Source organism: Lytechinus variegatus, chromosome 16, assembly GCF_018143015.1.
Source record: "Lytechinus variegatus isolate NC3 chromosome 16, Lvar_3.0, whole genome shotgun sequence".
NCBI classification, from domain to species: domain Eukaryota; kingdom Metazoa; phylum Echinodermata; class Echinoidea; order Temnopleuroida; family Toxopneustidae; genus Lytechinus; species Lytechinus variegatus.
In genome coordinates this window covers 5,014,040-5,037,676 of record NC_054755.1, presented here as the reverse complement: position 1 = coordinate 5,037,676, position 23,637 = coordinate 5,014,040, and the positions used below count along the sequence as shown (strand labels likewise).

General features: G+C 37.5%; 1 protein-coding gene and 1 pseudogene across 1 annotated transcript; one reads left to right on the top strand and one right to left on the bottom strand.

Annotated features, from left to right (window-relative positions):
* The first annotated feature begins 843 nt into the window (after window positions 1-843).
* On the top strand, window positions 844-9,421 carry LOC121429877 (annotated as a pseudogene).
* Window positions 9,422-14,466: 5,045 nt separating this feature from the next.
* On the bottom strand, window positions 14,467-23,146 carry LOC121429805 (bcl-2-related ovarian killer protein homolog A-like). Its single transcript, XM_041627038.1, has 4 exons — window positions 22,873-23,146; window positions 17,129-17,703; window positions 16,493-16,656; window positions 14,467-15,803 (listed from the first exon to the last, which is right to left on the bottom strand). The coding sequence occupies exons 2-4, from the start codon at window positions 17,682-17,684 to the stop codon at window positions 15,690-15,692; spliced, it is 834 nt and encodes a 277-aa protein (XP_041482972.1). The 5' UTR covers window positions 17,685-17,703; window positions 22,873-23,146; the 3' UTR covers window positions 14,467-15,689.
* Window positions 23,147-23,637: the final 491 nt, after the last annotated feature.

Below are 23,637 nucleotides of genomic sequence, written 5' to 3'. Positions count from 1 at the left end.
TGAGTGGTATAATTCGTGTAATCGAGACAGACGTTCCGTATTTTTTTCCTAATTGCCGTTATATCTGTTAAATGATAGGATGAATTTCGATGGTTTTGTTCGTCTTTGCTGTGACAATTATAAGAAGGATCCGTAAATTTGATTTACGTAAGTATAAACAAAAACAGAAAAACAAGTTCAAAAGCGGTGACGAAATTTGGCGATCTTGCATTGCGGGTTTAATAGATTCGAAGTTTTATGAAATCATGGTTCATTAGAAATTTGCATGGGATAAAACTTAGAAAATTAATAAAGTTTTAAGATTTTTCCGTCATACATGTTTTAATTGCAAAATCGGTATTCCTCTTGCTCATACCCCTCCAACTCGATCATTGTAAAACAATCATGTATTTTTTTTTATACCCGAAAACCGTACAAATAATTTTCAGTTCTTACGATATAGCCTAAATTTTATGATAAAATATATATATTATTAATCTTACAATAAAAATTCGTGCAGCAAAGTTGCCAAGAATTCATGTCATTTCGGGCGGCTCTTTATGGAATTTTCGCAGTAAGTTTAGCTTACCAGAAAATTACATGTAAGTAATCGTGATTATTTTCATGGCTCCTTATTAAAAAATGATAATCTCTTGAATTAAACAAAAATAACAATAATAACATAATAATAGTATTTAAACAAAAATTTGTTTTATTCTCTGCCTGAATCAATAAAGAAAAATACTCGTTTACTTTGCATTGAAGCACTTAAGACTTTTTTTATTTTCTTTACAGCAGTCTCTTTGCTAGTTACGAAAAATCATCGATAGACAAGTTTGACATCACAATATATAACATTATTCGTGTATTGGCCTCCAACATCCTACTTCAAACGGATTCAATTATCCAGTAATGCCTGACCGGGGTGTCTTATCAGCAGCAGAGAGCATAGATCGTGGACCTCTCGTCACACAAACCCACACCATTCCCATCGGCCGAGATGTGACACCAAGTGGGCGATACAATCTCGGCGGGCATCGGCTCTCATTCGGCTCCCTTTCGCAGGTTTCCGACACCATTCGGGACTTGCTTCTGCATCCGAATGAGATCGCGAAGTGCCGAGAGAACCCTCTGACGCGCCAAGGAAAGCGCATCCAGCTTGCGAAGATGTTGATTTTGATATCGATACCGGTTTTCTCGCTCGCGATACTAGCTGTTATGGATCTTCATCGGATTGCTCACGATAATATTGTAAATGTAGAAGTCCGGAACGTCATCAGATTCAGGTATTTATACTTACATCTGTAATAAAGTTAAGTCAGAATTGAGTTTTAAATGTATACAGATCAGGGAAAAATTTCATGGAAATTGTTAGCACTTACTGGCAATTTTGTAATTGGCCGTAAACCCTACAGTTACCATAGCAACACTTGTGTTTCTCAGTAAGTAAAAAAACAAGGAAAATTGTAACATCTTGACAGTTAATTGTAAGACGACAAGTATTGAAGAAATGCCTCACACTACTGTATAGTATGCACATGGATGATAAAAGCGATACAGTCCCTTTTCTAGATGGTTAGTGGAACACATTTGAGGAAAACTAATTTGCTTAATAGTCTTTACTTCTATCAGGCCTACATAACTTCTGGATGAAGATGTGGTTAATTCCTCAGGTCATACAAAAGATTGAATGAAACGAAAGTATTTTCATTTCAAATATCAAAGGGCCCGGTATTTTTTTTACCAAACAAAAATAAAGCTAAGTTTTATTTCTTTATTTTCTTTATTATGTTTTGTCCATCCTATTTTGTCTATAGCAATGGATATAGTTATAGATATAGATATACTCATTTAGGCCTGTATAATGTCGTTTTTTTTTCTAGTCGAGATATCGGACGTCACCACATAGAGTACTGCTCAGTTGTCTGCAAAAAGAACGTGATATGAGCGCTCTTTACGTCAGTCAGATTGGTCCGGAGAACAAGGCCTTTCTTTCGGAACCTTATGAAGCAACCGACAACGCATTGCATGAAATACAGGACTGGCCTGCAGAGACCTCCATCATCAATGAACTGCCCTTCTTTAGACACAAAAGTGACTTCCGGGTATGTGCAGATTTTCTACGCAGATTCAGTGGCGATCGCCAGAATTTTTTTTTTAATCGGAAAAGCAAGAAGAATAAAACTTATTGGTTGGTCATTAATAAGCTAACTCTAGAACTATTGTTTTTCTTATCGATTTGCCACTGACTAATAATAAGAAGTTAAGTTATCTAAATGTACATAATTTCCGAGAGCAGGGGCGGCGCGCTAGAATACTACGACAAAATGTGACGTCATTGGGATACTCTATTGGATTGAATTACACAACCCATACCTTTCGTTTTTAATATCCTTCTTCCTTCTCGGTTCCCTTTTCAACCTCAGTCTTTTCCCCCCTTCGTTTTCCTCTCCCCTTTCTTTTCTTCTATTTCCCACTATTTGAAAATCAAAGGAGACGGTCTACCCGGGGTCTACCCCTTGTCCTCTTTCGGCGCTGCCCCTAGCTGGTGGCGCCCCTGACCACTGTCATATGTTCTCCTTATTTTTAGGCTCATCTCGCAAACCATCGTCATCGTCTGCATCGCTCGAACACGACAGCCTACCTGGAGATTCATTTCTACACCGACCCTCTCCGCATCATCATCGATTGGCTTTATGATAGCGTCGGCAACTCGAAGGGACATGGACTCTGGCGAACGTTGGTGGCGTACCAGTTACTCATCGTCAGCAATGTGGATACGGGAATTGAGCGCACACTCGGTGAGAACACGCACGCATGCCCTTTAAATTTTGCTTCGAAACATCCTCCTCTTTTATTATTTTCTTTTTCATCATATGAAAACTACAGGATTTTTTCCAAAAATTCATAGATGAATGAATGTTATTGGTTTGGGAAATTAATTATGAACGAGTAACTTTGCACAGTTTAATTAAAAAAAAAAAATAATAAATAACTAAAAATATCCTCAATTAAAAATATGCCTTATATGTTGGGATAATATCATGCACTTTGCAGGCTGTTGCCTAAGCCCGCACCTGGGTAAGAGTTAATCAAGTAAGCATTATTTTTGTAATATAAATATACAACTTAAAAACTTAAATCAGTTTTTTTTTCAAGTTTGCAAAGTTCCATCAGCTTTAGTGGAAGTAGAAAACACGGAAAGAAGAATAGAGGTCGATGGATAGTATGAAAACTATTTCATTTCTGCATTTCTTTGGGAAGGATGTACCAGTTCGTCAGTTCTCAGTGATTCTCATTTAAGCTGCTGTCTGGATCCATGTCAGGCATATCAACCAACACGTACCTTAAATTATGTCAATTCTATTATGACAAAAGAATCAACGGGTACTGGGTCATATTTTCTCGCGTGCCACTCCGATCACAATGGTAGCTCATCGTTTCATCTTTCCTATCTATTTCCTCTAGGTTCGCTGTTCTTTTTGCAAGGTGGTTTTCACCGACACGAAGATTATGTTTGGTATCTCGAAAAGTTCACAGTCGGGACATGGAACTTTGAGGCAGCTAAACGATACTCTCCCCTCATCACTAGTCTCTATCATGAACTCATTGGAAATCAAATCAACTTCACTTTCGTCATTGAGGTATGTGCTCCCTTCAGCGATCTGTTCTTTTTAAAATGTTTTGAGAGAGTTACTGAAAATATAACTACTACTACTACGACGACGACGACTACAACGACCACTTGTACAGTTCCTAAAAATAATTTGCATAAGTACTCTCCCGGTTCTTTAAAGTTCTCTTGTATCCTATCCCGTATTAATTTTATCTATAGCTGTTCATTCATCAATACGCTCATACCACTCGTATATCCATTCATTCATTCCTCCATCCATTCCTCCATCCATCCATCCATTCATCTATCCATTCATCCATCCCTCCATCCATCCATTCATCTATCTATCAGTCCGTCAATCCATTCATCTATCCATCCATTCATTATTCCATTCATCAATCCATCCATTAATACTCATTTAATATTTTTTCCTTAACATATAATTATTTAGATCATGCGGCAAGAGATATTAGACGGCGAGATCACGAGTCGCGATCCGAACTTCGACGACGCCACCCTCTGGTTTGAGAAGATGACTGTCTACATCGACATCCTTGAGAACTTACAGAAGAACATGGCCGAGAAGATCTTGGAGCGCCTTGGAGCTGACATGGAGAATGATACAAAGGCCATCGCTATCAGCATCTTCCTCGTCATCCTAGTGGTCATCATGTGTCCGCTCATCCTTCGAGCGTTCTGGACGTTGACCACGACCATTCAGGTGAGAATGCACAGTGTGGGTGTGCGTGTACAGGATCGAGAAATCTGGGGTGTGGGGTGCGGGTGCGTGCGCACTGTTGCAGTTTGTCGGAGGAGCAATAGAAAATATTCATGAAACAATGGCCCTCGTAAGGGTTTTGGAGTGTGTGTGTGTGTGTGTGTGTGTGTGACAGGGTGCGTGCGTGGGTGCAGTGCGAGGGTGTGGGCGTATTAAAAGAAAGATTGACAGTCTGGGAAGAGTACAGGTGGGTGTATATGTATGAGGGTGTGTGTTTGTGAGGGTGGGTTTGTGCGAAGCTGTTACGTGTGTGAAGGAGAGGGGTTAAGAAGGGGAGGGATATTGTGTGTGAATCTTCGATTATTGAGCGAATATGCTCCTTATAAATGCCCCAACAAAACACAAAATAATCTTTCTGATATTTTCCTCACTCACAGAATTGTGCGCTGTCACTGGCTTCTCAGACAAAGGCTTTAAACACGGAAAAGAAGAGAGCTAATTGGTTGCTTTGTTCGATGTTGCCCGAGACAGTAGCCAATCAGCTGATGCACGGTTTCAACGTCCAAGCCGAGTGGTACGACAGTGCTACGGTGTTTTTCGCTGATATCTTCGAGTTCAGTCGACTGTGCGCCGAGAGTACCCCGATGCAGGTAGGGTCGTCATTCTGAAGAGGTTGCAATGATGTGAATCGGAGGGGGTGGAGGCTCTAAAAAAAATTCGGTCTCTAAGATCAAGTGAAAATTTAGTACTTAGTTGCAGTTAACGCATATTAGCTTATAGAAAATATTACATAATTATAGAAGACTTTGTTGGGGAAAAATCATCAGAAATACGTTATACCAATGTAGTTAAGGTGTATCATTCGATTTTGCATGGATATCATCAACAATAATCACCACCATTACCATTATCTTTATTATCAGAAGGATCATGACCATCATTGTCACCTTCATCATCGTCCCTATCGTCATCATCAGAGTCATCACCATCCTTATCATCATCATCCCAATTGTCATCATTAGGGCCTACAATAACAATTATCATCTCCATTAATCAGTTGATGGAATATCGTTATCTTAAACATTACTTTAACACTACCAGGTCCACGATTTCACGACATTTTAAGTCATCTGTAGGCACAGAGATACGTCTGTAGGAGAACGAGACGCCCCCTACGGCTATACAATAGGCAATTGTCAAAAATCGAAATGAGGGGGGGGGCAGCATCATCTTTGCTGTCTTCTTTTCTTAAATTTATTTTGATGACGAATGAATTATGTTATTGATTTTCTTTGCTTTCTTAGGTTGTTGAGATGTTAAATGGGTTGTACTTGGTGTTTGATTCTCGCATTGAGCATTACGATGTATACAAGGTTGAAACAATCAATGAGACCTACATGTTGGCTTCCGGTAAGTAGAAAATTATTATATTCTTCGATCATCCTCTATTCATTCATTTATTTATTTATCTATTAATTCATTTCTTTATTTATTTCTTTATTTAATCATATTTTATTTGTTGATTTATTATTAATTGTTATTTTTGGGGCCGGATTATCACTTAAAGTTATTCCACCTTCTGCCTCTGTTGTAAAAGATATTTGACTTAAATCTTAATTCACGAACTAAAAGCAAAATTTTGTTTTTGAAGGTTTACCGGAAAGGAAGGGTGACCAGCACGCCGGAGAGGTAGCTACCATCGCCTTGGATCTTCAGTACCACGTTAGCTTTCTTGAGGTTCCTCACAAGAGAAACAAGAAACTCAAGATCAGAGTTGGAATCCACTCTGGTAAGTTGAAATAATATATGTTTACTTGATGTTTATTTAGTTGCTGCCTCATAACGCGCACAGAAGTGCAATGAAATTATCATATTTGGTACCTAACCTGGATCGGGTGCAGCACATGTGGATGAATTTCTTGCCGAGGTCTTAGGAAATTCATGATATCTTTTCCATGGCTCGGATCAGGACACATGACTTTCTTTTTTAAAGTCGAGGCTCAGAACCAAAAGAGCACGACGCTTCCTAATGATAGACCCAACCTCACCCCGCCCCTTGAATGTTTCGTTAAAAAAGCAGCAGGCTTAATCGCAAACCGGGATTGCAAATTGCCGCCATAAGCCCCTCATCTGCAGCTACTGATCCTGCTCAAATTACACAAGGGCTATAGAACCTAGGGTTTTCTTTAAAGATCTCGTCAAACATTATTTGCTAATTTTGTAACGAACCTGAATCATCTATTCACATTTTGTTAAAATGCCACCAAGTAACTGATTTTTGGAAAAAAAGTTCACTTTTTGATATTAGATTGGTTTCAAAAAGACATTTTCTTAGAAGAAAAGATTATTGTGATCGGTTTTAAAATCAGTGAATCTAAATTTGATATGATTAACCTATTATTAATTTATGCACAATATACTGTGTACAAAGTATATAAGTTAAAATTACTTTAAGAATAAATTGTTCAATAGTCAATCAATTTGGATGGTATTTAAAAATGATTTCAGGAATTATGTTCAGTGGAAATACAAAAATAAGAAAGATGTTTTAGAAGAACTTGAAAAGTTTCTGTGTTAGATACTCTTACCATTTCTGCATTTGTATTTACTCTTCCTTTTCTATACCTGTTGATTAATTTGACTATATTGTTATTTTGATTTAATGAAATGAAGTACCTCAGAAGAGGAAAAGAGAAAAAAATATAGAACTTAGGAGTGTCGAATTTGTCTTACTTCGAACCCCCACCCCTAATCACCCTCCCCTCTCAGGGTCAGCATCAGAGCTCTCCTTGTCGCCACTAAAAATACAAGTTTAAAATACACTTAAGTTTGTCGTTCCTTGATTTACCCAGGTGAAGCGTTGCATCCCTCCATCATGCTAACATCCTACAGAGTACAGACAAAGCGTTAGACTAATACGTAAATAATTTAACGACTACGTCACCTGTTAGTATTATACGAATGATAATCAAAGAAAAACATAAAGTAAAAAAAAATCCAAACTTAGATCGGTCCACTATCATGTCACTCAAGGATATGATTTTATTTTCGGTATTCGTGTTATCATTATGTTGTTAAGGTCCAGTGGTGGCAGCGGTGGTGGGACTAAAAATGCCTCGTTACTGCCTCTTTGGAGATACGGTTAACATTGCCTCAAGGATGCAGACAACTGGCGTCCGTGAGTAATATTAATTTCATTATTTCATTTGTTTTTCAGTCATCCATCAACTAACATTCATGATTCATTGTTTTCTTTCTGTCGAAATTTCTTCCTCATTTTGATTTTGGTTACACTTCGTAATTCCGAAGGTTCGTAATTCCAAAGGTTTGTAATTTCGAAACACGTAAATTGCCTATACCTCGATGTTCGTTAATCCGAAAACGTAAAAGCATAGAGCTATTAACAGAAGGGTTCGTTAATCCTAACATTTGTGGCGTTATTCCAAAGGTTCGTTACGTTTTCGGACTAACGAACCTTCGGAATCATGAACCTCATTTCGTTTTCGAATTAACGAACCTTCGGAATTACGAACCTCATTTCGTTTTCGGACTTACGAACCTTCGGAAATACGAACCTTCGGAATAACGAAGCTTCGGAATTACGAATGTATGCGTTCATTTTCACCATCTTGGTCAGTTTTCATCTTTTCTTCTCGTACTCGTATCAATCTTATAATTTCACTCTCCTCGATATCACCCCTCTATATCTGTCTGAATGCTCCTCCTCTCCATTATGTTTAAAAACATTTATCAATATTTCATTCTTGCTCTCGATATTTGGTTTACAGCTGGGCGTGTCCAGATAAGCTATGAGACCTTTGTCGCTCTAAACGAACTAGGAGGTTACAGAGTCGTGAAGCGTGGGGAAATCGAGATCAAGGTAATTTTTGAAAGAAATTTAATGTTTGAAGACCGAATTATAATTTAGATTCAGTCGAAATGAACTTTACAAACTCAACCGGTGGACCCGATCTTGTACTTGTACTGGCAAGGATATTGAAACAATTTTGCTTTATGCACATTTGCCATTTTGCACAAAATCATATGAAGGAGTAAGGTGACAGAGAGCGAATCAGCACCACCCCTAGGAATAGGGGATGGTAGTGATAATATCATGCTATGCAAGGCCAACATATCCTCAAGGAGAAAGGGAGAGAGGGGGAGGGGGGCAGAATAAAAAAAAATCGTCAGAATGATAAAGAGGTATAGAAAATTGTCATTTTATAGCGGAGCAACTTATTGCATAATACTCTACTGCGCTTGATATTTGGTACCATTACCCCGGTTGTAGCTGAGCCGTCATTGTAGGCGCGCTGAAGCATTCAAAGAATAAATTGTATATAATTATGAGGTATCCATTCACCTCACATGGGTCGAGTGCAGCACAATGTGGGTAATTTTCTTGCCAAAGGAAAATTTGCCATGGCTGGGGTTCGACCCAACACCCCTCTGATTGAAAGCCGTAAACCACTATAGACCAAAACGCCCCCATAATATAATTCTCCATCCGTGTTGCTGTTGTTAATATTATTATTATTCTTCATTTTGGCAGGGTAAAGGGTTGTTGACAACCTACTGGTTGAATGGAAAGGATAATTTCGAGCATTCCATGGTATCCCTGATTGAACCATCAAGTCAGCTTGGTGATATCTCTCTACACGAGCACAAATACGAACACATGTATCAGCAGAAATATACCGGTCGAATCCAGATCAGACGGGTTCAAGTCGAGAATATGAACGCTGGTTCGTTCTAAAATGAGCGGTCAACTCCACTTTGATCCGCTCGGAACCAGTTCGAACCGATTCAGTGATCCTGGTACAAGTACTCAAGGTGTAGTAAGGAACAGCATGTAGCGATCCTATCTCATGCTAATTTAAAACATTATATGGAATCGTATCACAAGAATTACACTGTACCATTAAGGCACTTTATTGGTCTAAGTAAGTAGATCTACTCACTATATTGATCTTGATGTCAACGACCTGAACCATGTGTTCTGTTGATAAAAATAAACATTTCCAAGGGTCGTGTTTTCACATTCTATGACCCTTTCTGATGTGTTTTCAACAAGAAGGGGGAATGAAAAGATTATGCGAACCTATCGTCAAATATGACTAATCATACTCTAACAATATATTGACGTTTCCATATATTTCGTTCTTGTCCTTTGTGCAAAGAGGGTGCTTTATAGATATTACTTGTAAACTTTGATGTAACTTAGATCACGTGACAGCAGTGTTCGTTGAGTACGTGGACATCTTCCGTTACCATGGTTACAAGGGTCTCTTTTCTGCATGAGAGGAATTCTGTATTCTGCACGGAAATCATTATTACATCATTTTTTGTGCGATATGTCTGTATACAATTTATTGTCGACGAGGTGATGAAGACATTCGACGTTTTCTGGAATCTGTTCAAGTAATATATTTTCTAATGATATATTGGATGATATCATAAATGAGTAGTGATTAGAGTTAGTATAAAAAAAATCATTATATAAAAAAAAATCGGTTTACGTATGTAATCTAAGGGATATTCTTGCATTAGATCATCATATACGTAGATATGCACCACCATATAGGTCGACTGTCATTCTTGATAATTATGTTTCTGTGCATTTTGCTGCAAAATTATTCATTGTCTCGTCACAATTCTTTTCAATCAATGCAAATACGTGTTTTTCCTCTCATTTAATGTCATGTTACTCCATTATCATCGAAAGAATGATTGTAGCACTACTAGAACAGTATTTGAGTTGAATGATGTTTAAAGACATTAAAACTTGTGAGATATTTCCTATGTTTAAGCAAGCGCCATAAGCGCCAAATAGAGGCGCATACCGGTGCTATATAAGAACCTCTCATTATCATCATCATCATCACCATCGTAACCATCATCATCATGTTATATGCCTAATGATTTGGTTATACTTTTTTTTCTTTCTTCAAGCTTCTGTTGAAGCTGCGTTTATTTTGTAAAATATTGTTTTATTTCAAAATGGTAATTCTTTCATGTTATAGCTATTTTCTTAGTTTTCCCTTTTCTGCAATGCACAGAGAATAGTTTTATTATTATAAATTATATAAAAGTGGTATCAATTGTTGTTTGGTTATACCATGCACCTATGTGATATATACTGTGTATATTTCTCACCTGAATGTGTGTATGCTGTATGCTAAATTATTTAAATATTTTATTTATATATGTAAATCAGTTGATATATCTGCGTAATTAAGCTTAGTTTGTTTATACAGTTCACTCAGTAAACCAAACATGTATTTTCTTAAACTGGTATAAAAGTAGGGTAATAGCTAGCTTTCAACGAAGATGCATTCCACCGCGATCAATTAATCATTATCAGCATGATCAGTGTCTTGTTTTAAAAATAGTATTAACTATTATCTTGTTAAACACATGCGTTGTTCTAATTGTATTCATTAATTTCTGGACATTCCTCTTTGTTACCGGAAATGAGACTTTCATAGCAAAGCGATAGCGATCTTACATTGAGTTTTCACACCGCGGGGCATAATTCAAGAACAAAGTAATTGTATTGAAAATCCCCGTCAAATGACAATGAACAGCTGGGAGGTCTTTGTCGAAAATTGGTGAAAAGGAAGAGCAGTTTCGGCCTCGAAGTTTCGGAGCTGAAGAAAAACTGAAAATATATCGTTTGCCCAGAGTTCAGGACGTAACTACTGTTTAAATTCATTAATTTTCGACAGCTTCATGGTTGCTCAATATAATGATCGCGATCGATTGCCAATAGTGGAGGTGCCGTGGCCGAGTGGTCAAAGGCGCCTGGCTATACATGTTAAGTCCGGGGTTCGATCCCCGGTTTTCGCGGCACCTATGCCCGTGAGCAAGGCATTTAATCTACAATGCTCTTTCATCCTGCTTTCAAATAAATGGAAGTGCTATATACATCATTGGTAACTAGGTGTGAACTCTGCGTCGCGGCACAAGAGTTCCCTATTGTTAGTGAATAATACGTCACGGCATGTATAATCTGCAGTATTAATGATGCGTGTTTAGGCAGAAACTTATATAATGATGGTATCATATCTATATTTACTCAGCAGTATAAACAATCGAAACACTAAAAGAATAAATTTATGCACTGTGAATTGAAATCTTGTCTTGTGTCTTTGTGGCCTTTTTTCTCCCAACTATTCCTTATTGATGTACGCCGTCTCTCATTGCAGCAGTACCACTGCGATGCGACACAATGTGAGGGCCAAGTAAATATGCCTAAAATGTATTCATCATATCAGTATATCATATTATGATAATAGTAAGCTTTTATATAGCGCTTTTCCATATACGGCTCAAAGCGATTTTCATCACATTTTTAACCCGGTCATTTCAATCCCGCCCGAAAGTGCACAATTTCCACTCCCTGGGGAGTGGATAATCGTGGAGGTAGGAGCCTCCACGATACAATCTGCTTTAAGTATTTTACACTTCAAAACGACTGATCTTCGTCAAAACACCGATTATAAAATCACGTCGCAGATACTGCAAATAGTACTGTAAGTTATATACTATCTGCAATAATCACACTATGAAACGCATTGGCCTTTTTTTCCTTCAAAATTTGCTTTCTTCAAAATTACCATAGCACTGCCGGATCCAGGGGGGGGAACACCAGCCCGTGCCATCCCAGCTATTGAGAGACACAATTAAAATATGCAATGTAAAAATGCCGCTAAAACAGAAGTACAGGAGTTATCCTCCCCCCCCCCCTCGGGAAAATGTGCCCTCTTCCTTTGGAAAATCCTGGATCCGCCCCTGGACCGTAGTATTGCATTTTGAATTCCATTGCGCGTTTTGACTATCATATATTTTTAACTTCTGATTTGCTTGCAAAACCTATAACGGAATATCAGAAGTGTCACTAGTCGTTTGCTCGCAATTCTCAGAATTTTGTATAACAACGTAAATATATCCAATGATCATCCCCGCCCCCTAAATTAGTTTCCTCCTCACTGTACCACTGCTGTCTTCGTTTGGGTTTATAGCCTAAGATGTCAACAACACATATACATAAAATACAACCAATTATTTTTTTTATATAAAATCTTTATTTGGTGAATTTAATCGAAATAGCAAACAATTACAAAAATGACAGTTTTCAACAACAATTTATTCATATTCAAGATAAATATCGAAGAAATATTTTTCAATTCTAAATCTTCATCTGTGAAACCTCATATATAAAAAGTAAAAAACATAGAAAAAATATAGATAAAATAATATGAGTTAAAAAAAATCTGTGCCAATTACACGCACCGAATGAGTAAAATGCACCAGTAGATGAACTGTAAGTGAAGTGTAAAACTAACATAAAATTAGATTAAGACTAAACGTAGGTTAATCATCAAACTTGCGAATTTTTAGCTGATCATATCGATTTCAAATTTCACGCAAATCTAGCTGTATTACAGAGAGTGAATTCACGAAGGGCAACCTTCTATTAAACTTGGATAATTCCAGCGTGTTTGACATTACTCTCTGAAGATTGACAGTCGATGTTCTGATTGGACTTAATCAAGCAATTTAGAAATATTGAAGTCGATTGACAGTCGATGTTCTGATTGGACTTAATCAAGCAATTTAGAAATATTGGAGTTATTCCGTTTGTTATGTCGACACTATTTGGTATTGATTTTCAAGTTATATGGCATTTTCAAAACCTGACTGATTACAGTGGAGACCCTACCTTCCACTGGACACATTAGTTTATTTAACTGTCGAAGATTGACCACTTAAAATAAAAAAAGTCCTTAAAAATTCAATCACTTAAATTAAAGAGAATGAAAGAGACAGAAACTAAAAGAGATGGGGACACAGCGTCCCACAGTATGTGCACAGTGTGCCAACAGTGTGGAATTTCAATGTAAAATCAACTTCACACTGTTAGATTTGAACTATTGAGAAGTGTGAATCACATATAGTCGACCATGTGAACACGCTGTGGACAGTCACATCGTCGAGGTGTCCACAGTGTGAGAGTATGTTCACACTGTGGAATTTTAGCATTTTAACAGTGTGAATATTATTTCCCTATAGTCAACTATGTGAACACACTGAGACCACACTTAGTAACATTGTGTTCTTTCCAACAGGGCGAGAGAGATGATGGGGGAGGAGGGGTATGAAGTGACGTATTTCGCAGAGTTTGGGATGGTATGAAAGAAAATAGCATAGGCCTACAATTTAATACCAGGGAGTTGGAGGGAGACTCGCACCTCAATCTCTCCCAACTCCCTCTTAATACAAAAAAAAACATTACATGATTATACTCTTGCCCGGTCTTGACACTTCAAATCACGTTTCTTAAAAGAAAAAAAAATACAACAATACCTATTTTTCATACATCCCTCCAATTGTGCTTTGGGTTTCCATAATAATACAGATGGCTTTCTAATTAGTAGACCAGCTACACATAAGAATATATACATGTACAATAATGCTTCATGTTACCACGTTAATATGAGTACCTAGTTTATAAATACATGTATAGGTCAAAAATATTATATAAAAGATATTGCGTATATAATATATCTTATGTATGAATCTTCTTAAGGAGATAACGTAAAAAGAATAGCATCATCGTCATCCAAAATAGAACAGCGTACCTTTAGACGGATTTCTATGAAGGCACCACTTACACGGTGGGCGAATCTGCCGCAGTTTGACAAAAGGAAGCAAGTTTATACAAAAGTTGAAAAGTATTATTTGTTGTAAATGAGCAATGCGTGTCAATGCAATTTAACAGCATATTTTCTTCAATATCTTTCCAACGATCATTTCTCCCCCAAAGTTTGCCTGAACGTGCAACATATAAAGGGTGTTTCAGAAACAATAACTTGCTTCCTTTTGCCAAAGTTGGGCAGAAATATATTATGGGAAAGCATGTCAGGGTTTGCACAAGATCAATGAACAGCATGGATGGCAATGAACCAATACTGGGACCCATCTTACAAAGAGTTGCGATTGATCCAATCAATCGCAACTATGGAAAGTCACCAACGTCAACATCTAAGATACATGTTTGTTCAAAATATTTTCTAGATATGAGGTTTATTCATACATTTACTGTTTTCTTGACAATTCGGTATGCTTCTCTTTGTATTAAAAGGACATTGTGCAAATTTCCTAAAGAAAAAGATATGACATTGATGGATTTCCATATACTTGAGATTGATCAGACCAATCGTAACTCTTTGTAAGACGGGGCCCAAAAATGCTTTCCTGGTGGCCATCGATCACATGTGTATCTTTCACTCAGTCAAAGTTATTTCTACATGTCTAGTTATGTTCCAACAGTTAAATCCAGAGTTGCACAAACGAGACCAAGGAGAAACCGATGGAATCATATCAAAAGTTGCTATCATTCTAATTACAACTTCGTCAATTTTATTGAGAAAAATTCCGGTTGCTCGGGTCTCACATTCTGGTCAAAATACTCTCCAATGTAGGGACTTCATGAAGTTCGCATTACAGAATGGGATAAAGGGAAGTTGTAGCTTCTACGTCGCACGACGGATTCAGGAACATAGAGAATGTTGTCAAGTGCCTTTCTTGACAATCAGGTCATTGTCGGAACTTGGTCAATTTAAATTAAATCAGTAGTTTCGTCTTCGACGCTTGGTAAACAACATAATATTATTTGCCATTTTCCGTCAGCTCAAAAACTTAGGACGAAGCTACTGTTCTGGTTCACCAATTATTTTCGACGAATACTTCTTTCATTGTCGCCAAAGACGTCCCATCGGTTTCATGTTCGTTTGACGGGCATTTTTCAACATATTTACTGCGTTCTTAAATCCTGCGTCGTGGAACCGAAGACTCCCCTAAACCGAGGACTTCAATAATACAATAGGATTCGGTAGAGCGAGTACACACACACGTGATGCATAAAATGCTGATTTCCCACGAACAAGGTAGATGAGTTGTGTCCCTTGACCTCTGTTTCGTTACTCCATTGGAATACATAAAACGGACAAAAGTATCGTTGGCGCATCCCTGGAAGGGAATCGATAAGGTTGCTCCGTTTTTGTTCAAATTAGCGTTCTCAGAAATTTTCCTGTCTATTAGCGTAAATTCGCAATTGAGTCAACCTGAAGGAAATGCATTGGTGACTAGGGTCGTATTACAAGTCATGGTTGTTGTAGCGAACTTAATAGACTTACTAGAAGTTATGAATGATGTGGATTTTTTATGGTTTGTGAACTAAATAGTCACCACCTGGAAGACACGAGGCACACTCTCTTTGGTCACGGTCCGAATGAACGACTTCAGCGCATATTATGATCCCATCTTTTCTATCCATATTTGGGGAATTACTTACGGATATCTGGCAGTACTTCATCGCGGGAACCAGAATACGAGTAACAGACCAAAGATCAACCCTGCTAAGCTTAACACCCGAAGTAATGTGATGGATGATTGCTTCTGACGGAAGTGGACAACCAGCCCAATCTATGACCAAAATAATAACATACAGTAGAATAAATGGTATAACTTATACAAAAGAAGTTTCGAAAGACCAATTTCGTTCAATTTACAAGAATTATAGCCTTTCTGGAAAATTGTAGATTCTCTGTCTATTCATTTTGGCATAAAATTCACTACAGGTAATACTTCTATTTTGCTATTTTGATGACAACATTGACGAAAGACTATATTTCGACTCTCCAGAACCATTTCACAAAGGACCTTTTATTATTGTAAAAGTAGACCCTACATCATTTTTCTGACCCTACATCATTTTTCTATCTTGTAAAAAGATACCGAGATCTCACTGGCGGTGCAAATAATTATCTTACAGGGTGGTAATTGTTATATTAAAGGACGGTACTCATAGACGCATAATGCCATATAAAATGCGTGTGGAAGAATTGTTTTGTATAGGGGCAGGGCTAATACATGTGCTTAGTCTTAAAAAGGTATTATTTTAACGCAGATTTGAATCTGTTGAAATCTGTTGTTGACTACTTTTAATGATTTTGGGGGTCACTATTTTTTTTCAATGAACTTGCTTAACCGCCCGCCCCGGAAGAAACAACGGGCACTTTGTCGAACATTTGCTGCATGGCACAACCGAAAATGGTGGTAAGGTACACGACATAGTACTATAAATGGATTAAAGGTTAATTTCAATATCTTACCCATCCTCCTTGGTCAATGATCCACCTGGCCAGCCTCTTCCTAACGAACTTCTGCAAAGTATCAACCAACGCGTTGGCCTGGCTGTGATGACCTTGCTTCACACATTCAACGATGAGGACGCCTGTCAAAGTGTACAGGGCGATGATTCTTGCCCACGTAATACCTGGCACAGCACAACAAAGGTAGATTAACAAGGTATTTGTACATCTTAGAATGAGGAATCTATAGTAGCTTTATCAAACGTAACAGTTCTCTGTGATGTCCGGAGGTAATGGCATAAACCCACATTGAAAATGTACCTTTGAGACTTTTTCGCGGCCTGAAGGAAATCACAGGATAGGTATCATTATGGAAAACATTTCTCGATCTCAGCAGAGTGATCATTGAAAAGCTTGTAGCTACTATATATGGTATATGAGTAAGACAACTTAGTATCAAAGAATGGCTAGTCATATCAGGGACAACAAGTTGGGTAGGACATGCTATACATGTACGTTACGTGAGAAGACATGGTTGTCTCATCTTGGTCATTAATTAGATTCATAAATTTATATCAATATTATTAAAATATCAGATATAACAAGAGAGCTAAGGTCTGAACTGTCTACCGTGAACCAACAAATTGTTAGAAGTACCTTTCCTGAAGATATCAGCCCCAACGGTATTGTAGACACTCTGGATATTGGTGGAGGACTGGAAATTGAGTTGTAACTGATCGGCAATGTCTTCATATAAATAAGGGAAGCATCTTTCGAATTCCGTGGCTACCTTTATTAGTTCCTTAGACACATCCGATGGCCCTATACCGGAATCATGAAACCCTTTTTTCACTTGACTCGACTGTGCTTCCTTCTCCGTTTTCTGCTTCAAGAATTGCAGTTGGTAGGCACCTCGCTTCATACTAGCCTTTCCGTAGATGTCGCGAGAGATGAGTTTGTGTTTTCTGAGTTTTGCGTAGGCATAGTCCCTGCAAAGGACTTTGGCTTGGTTCACAACATCGTCTTCTGTGGGTGGTTTGTAGAGTAGCCTTCGGCTGCGGATACTGACTTTCTCGTTCAGCCGTTGGCCCAGATGGTAGAGACCATTGGTAGAGTGTTTGAGGTGACTGGAGAGACAATGGATATGATGTCGACAAGTGTCCAGAAGACCTTCCCGTACGTTGCTTAGTAAATCTGCATGTAGATAATCCATCACTGCACCATCCACCAACCTAGCATGAGTAATATACGAATGAAAGGAAATCATTAATGTGCTGTGAAAATTAAGAATAAAGTATTAGACATGCAAATAATAAGCATAAGGGTCAGTTGTATAATTATCGGTTAATCGATTGACTGTTAATCACTCAACAAGTAAGAATTCGAATCAAGTTTGATTGGTGATAATTTGTGTTTGCTGATTCAGCAAGTCCCCAAAAGAGAGTACATGCCATAGTTATATGATAGTGTACAAAGGCGTAGGCTGGTTTGAGCATGGGGAGGTGGAACTAAAGTGGTATGGGGTGCACATCTTGGAGAGGTGGAACTATTAAGTTTGGAAAATCAGCTGTTGAAAGCAAAAGAAGGGGTACAAATTTCGTTTTGCTTGCCAGTGTCGGAACTCCTCTGCCTCAGCGGGAGCGTGCATATGCACCCAGTGCACCCCCACCCTACGCCCTTGGTGTATTGCAGTGAATAACCTCTTCAAATTCCGTCGTTGCCCGGGGATCACTACATCAATTTACTCTATTTTTTCACATCCAGGGTCCCATAACACAAAGGTTAGCGATTAATCGTACGCTTGATTTTCATGATTGGTTGTACATTGCAGTCAATGGAATCAATCATAGAAAAATGTTCTACGACTATTGCTAAGCTTTGTGTTATGGGCCCCAGATCATCATTCTTGAGGTTGATTAGGGTAAAATATCAATTCCAAAGAAAAAAAATGTCTTTCCAGTTTGCAAATAAAATCCGCGGAAGCGATGTCAAGTCGCTCTACTGAAACCAGCAGGTGACTATCCGACAATACAATATAACTAAAGAAAACTTAGGAATTACCTTATCTAAACAGAAAGAGAGTGCGAGAGAGAGAAAGTGAGAAAATTTGCCAAAACATAATTTGAAGAACTGGTGCCCATAATATCTTGCAGCGCGTCGGGGAGTGTTTGGGTAATACCAGGGACGTCCCTGGTAATACTCATCTATTTACGATTCTCTGGTCTGCTTGATAACTATATACAGCAGAATTTCATTTCGAGCATACAGTGCTCTAAAAATTGATAGCGCATGTTGTTGATCTATGGATAAAGATACACGATCTCTCTGTACAACACAAACATCATCATGAATTTGATTGGCGAAACTACAATCTATCACATATGATTTAGTCTTAACCAATCATCATGAGCATACAACAATCGGATGTATTCAAAAAATGGAATACACGTCTCTTTGGGTAAGCCCTCTACCAAAGTGGTCATAGATTAGACGGAAAATAGAATAAGTATTAAACAATATAAGAAATAGGCTTAGTTTCATATATTGGCCAATTGTCCAAATACCGAAGATTAATATTCCATTGATAGAATATTTTGAGCACTCGATCTCGATGTTATTTTCTAATTCATATCTATTTTCATAGTCATTGTTGATTTTCAACTCATGTTTGCATCACGCTCAGAGTAGATCAATGCTTTCAAGAGATAAGAAAACTAAAGCAAATAGGATATTATCAGGAGAAACAGCGACTGAACAAATACATACTACAACCAATATCAACAAAAGATATCACTTATAACACCAGTAGCCAGTAGTTCATCACGATTTCGTGGGGCAAACAGTTTACCTAGTTCCTGCAGAACACGAAGATCAAACAACTGTCCAGGGCGGATCCAAGGGACGGGGGCGCTTGTCAATATTACTTTACCTATAAAAGTGGCCGGCCCTTTTTATTGTGAAAGGGTGTCGGAAAACGGAAGAGCATCATATAAAGATATGGCCCCCTTATTCGTTTCCCATTTATTTTTCTTAAAAAAGGTGCCGACCTCCATTTTTTTCTTGTCAAAAAAGTGTCGGAGAAAGTGCAGTATATAATGAATGGTCCTTTTTTCTTCCTCATTTATTGTTCTTCAGAAAACGTGCCCCACTTCTTTATAAATCCTGGATCCCCTACTGAAGAGCGTAATATGTTTTGTATTTCACCATGATCATATCTCTCCTTTTATACTAAACATACCTAATATTCTAATCACACAGATTTCATATCATGACGTTTAAAAAATACATATCCTCCTTAGTATACCCCTATAATACCTATTGATTGCTATTGATGTAAGATAAATTGACTTCATATGAGTCTATGACTATATACAATGTTTTGAAGACTGGCCGTATGAATTCATGTATTCAAATTACAATATTCCATTCCATAAAATAAGTGCTGTGACAAAAAAATATTGTTATCACGCGACACACATAGTTCTTCCCTACCGGCATATTTCATAAGGCTAGATATCTATATCACTCCCTGAAAATCAGGGTTGGAAATGGTGTATACTGATCTTTTCTAGCAAAAACAGTCTTTTCTGCGAAAACATAAGACAGGACCATCCTGTAGAATAAACTGGTATAGATAGATAAGCGAGGTGAGAAATAGTAATTGTATATTATAATAGTTCTTACAGCCGAAAATAATGTGATTTGAATTAGAGTAAAAAAGACGGAAGCGAAATAATGAAATTTACTATAAAATGGATGAAAACTATTAAAGTTATTTAACTCTTTTTAACTTTGGCATCATTTAGTGAAACAGTTCTGTTATACGAGCCTACGTCTCGTCATGTGAAATTGTGGGGTTAATCCTTTTGCCACCAATTAATTTCGTCTTCTTATGACCTAATAACAAATTGTGAAAACTCCCCGTAAGTCCTTGCATTACTTTGTAATAAAATAATTTGCAGCATTGGTAATCTGACAACTGTATGCAGGTGGCAAATCTTATTTTCCAATTCATAAAAGTAGAAAGTAAAATATTTCTGTAAAATTTCATTCAAGAAATATTTAAGAAAAATGTCGGTGTGGGGATGAGATTGTTACAAAACAAAAATATCACCTCGTTTATCATTATGGCGTGCATAGACCTATACAAACTGCAATGCTATATAACCTGTCTTGTGTTTTTCTTGTTTACTTTTCCTTTTCCCTATTCAATCACAAAGTCTTTTATCCTTGATCTGGAGTACCCCTTTAAAAGTAGGCGATGGTAGAGAAGATAAATAAGACGCGGAAATAAGCGTGGTTACATTGTGGTAATACCATCGAACAGAAAAAAATAAAGACGTATTATTTCCCTATTCCAAATTAACGCTCACACTACTCACATGCAGGATACAGCCTTGAAAAGATAAATTATATAGGCAATGTTAATACAGGGAAACACATTAGCAATTCCCTCGAGAAGAAACGGTGGCTGTATGAATTATGGTGTCACTAATATTTCATGGATGTGTTTGAGAGCTAAATTAATTCATCATGTTTCGTAATGTAATTCTACCGCTCTCTCTCCATAATACACAAGTCCTATTCAGTCCATATAGGGGAGAGGGTGGGGGTAATCTATAGCTGTCTGTCAGACTTCTGCTTCTTTTCTTTCCTTATACAACTTAGCAAGGCGGGGGGGGGGGGTCATCGCTTCTGCAAATTATGTAGAAGAAAGATGAAAAGTCTACCATAATATCTTTATTTGAATGGAAAGAGAAAAATCCAACAAGCTTAGCAACACCGTAAAAAAAATCATCAAAATCAGATTTAGAACAAGAAATTACATTTCACCCTTTTTTCTCAAAACTGTTATAGACATCCTGGCCAGTCAAGAACCATCAAACTTTATGCAGAGTTGAGTATAGGCGTGTAAAAAAAATGTAAACATGACTATGTTTGTTTTTAGCATGGTCATCTCCTACACATTTAGCCCCCCCCCCCCACCCCTTACTTTCGGAAGTAGTGTAAGAGTAAGAAACAATACACAAGTCCTATTCAGTCCATATAGGGGAGAGGGTGGGGGGGGGTAATCTATAAGAGTAAGAAATAACGTTTTGCTTTCCCCCCAAACAGTATGTAAAATCCTAGCCAGTCGTATGCACGGGCCGATGAACAGTTTGCAATGAATTTGTACCAAAAAAAAATCTTATTGTGTTTCAGCATATTTACCCCCCCCCCCCCGGCCCCCCTACACTCACTCACATTTGCTAAAATGTGTGGTAACGAGACGAAAATATTTTAAGGACAAGTCCACCCCTACAAAAAGTTAATTTGAATAAAAAGAGAAAAATCCAACAAGCATAACACTGAAAATTTCATAAAAGTCGGAAGCATAAGTTATGACATTTTAAACTTTTTCTTAATTTCACAAAACAGTAACTATAATGCTCATCCTGGTGGGTATGCAAAATGAGGAGAGTGATGACGTAATCAACTTACTACTAGTATTTCTTTTGTATTTTATTACATGTATACGAAATATGGAATATTCTACTTTTCTCCTCAATGCCAAGTGAAACAACGATTAATTCCTCCCTAAACATGTGGAATGAGCATTGTTTAATACATGATTCAGTCAAGTTGGTCCTTATTGTCAAATCTAGACAAAAAATATTGTATACTTCAAACAATAAAAAACAAAATAAATAGTGAGTGAGAGACATCATCGACTGTCTCATTTGAGTTGTGCATAACATTATCACCGTTTTGTTAATAATAAGCACAAATTTAAAATGTTATAACTTTCTTATTTTGCATCCGATTTTGATGAAATTGTCAGCGTTTTGTAAGTTAGATTTTTTTTCCTTTTTATTCAAATTAACATTTTTATGGGGTGGGCTTGACCTTTAAGGACAAACATACATCATTCATATAGCCCACTACGTGCAGAATAACAAGATTGAAGTTAACAAGAAAATGACATTGTTATCAATTGTATTTTTTTCCTACACCCCATTTTGCATGCGCCTCTTCTTCCGTTGAGTACTTGTATTTTGTGCTAGAGCCTCGGCCCGGGCCTCGGCTCATAGCAAGCATGTACCCATTTTGCATTACCACAGGGTTATTGGGGTATATCATGGTGGTCGTGTTGGGGAAAACTGCCTATCTGTACTATCCCTGTTCAAACATTACAACTTTTTCCCCCTGAACATTGTTATGTGTTTGATCTCCTGCTAGCCCTGATGGTCCCACACTATAATATGCGATACACCCCTATAATAGGTTTAATTACTCTCCCATAAAGAATATTAAACAGTCATATGATCAGGAATCCTACCTTCACGCATGAATATGGTAATAATTATATTCACAGGAATCTAAATCTAATCAATGCAAGTTGTTTTGGTATATAAACTTACCTCCCACTTCGCACTCCCAATATCTTCTCACGATTCTGCTATATTTTTATCCGGACTAAAACATACAAAAGTCACGTAAGTATAGTCCATACAATGAATCGTTGTGACAGATCGAGAAAACTAGCACACTGCACTGGAAACTACCAACGAAGTTCCGCAGGTAGTTTACATACCGCCAGTACAGTATGCAAGTATTATGAGGACCGATATATTCCGATTTATACACGCAAATCGACATTCCAAGGCCACCACAAAGCAAACACCTATTGACAATCGGATCGCGGGAAAAGATCCGGCCAAGCGTACGACCGGAGAGAAGACTGGTTTCATGAAAGGGGGCGGGGCTATAATGACGTCAAAAAACCGGCTTCGGAGAAACTGTGTTTTGAAATTTTAGTGGCTGATATCGATTTGATGCTTATCTTTCATAACTTTTCCTCTGAAAGGAAAATACATATACCAAAATAGAACAAGCAAGCATTCAAATTAAGTAAGGTTTTATGATATTATTGTGGCTATTTTTCTTCGAAATATCTGCTGTGAAATATCATGTCATATTTTCTTCACTTTGCCATTTGCCGCAGCCGTATAACCGTCTAGGTCCACAATCAAAATCATGAAGGGCCTATATGTTTTAACTTCCGGTTGGCAACTATTTAAAGAATAAAATTACATTTTAATAGACTTAGTTCATTTTCAAATCTCAAATCATTAAAATTCAAGTCATCAAAATTTGAATTTAAATCCAAAGTTTTACTTGCCACT

What these genes read in the sequence shown, in the direction of transcription:
- LOC121429805 (XM_041627038.1), bottom strand. Translation starts at nt 17,684, where the DNA reads ATGGATTATCTACATGCAGATTTACTAAGCAACGTACGGGAAGGTCTT. An exon ending in GGCTGATATCTTCAGGAAAG is followed by an intron (nt 16,657 to 17,128) that starts GTACTTCTAACA and finishes GTGCTGTGCCAG; the next exon opens with GTATTACGTGGGCAAGAATC. An exon ending in TCATTGACCAAGGAGGATGG is followed by an intron (nt 15,804 to 16,492) that starts GTAAGATATTGA and finishes TTTTGGTCATAG; the next exon opens with ATTGGGCTGGTTGTCCACTT.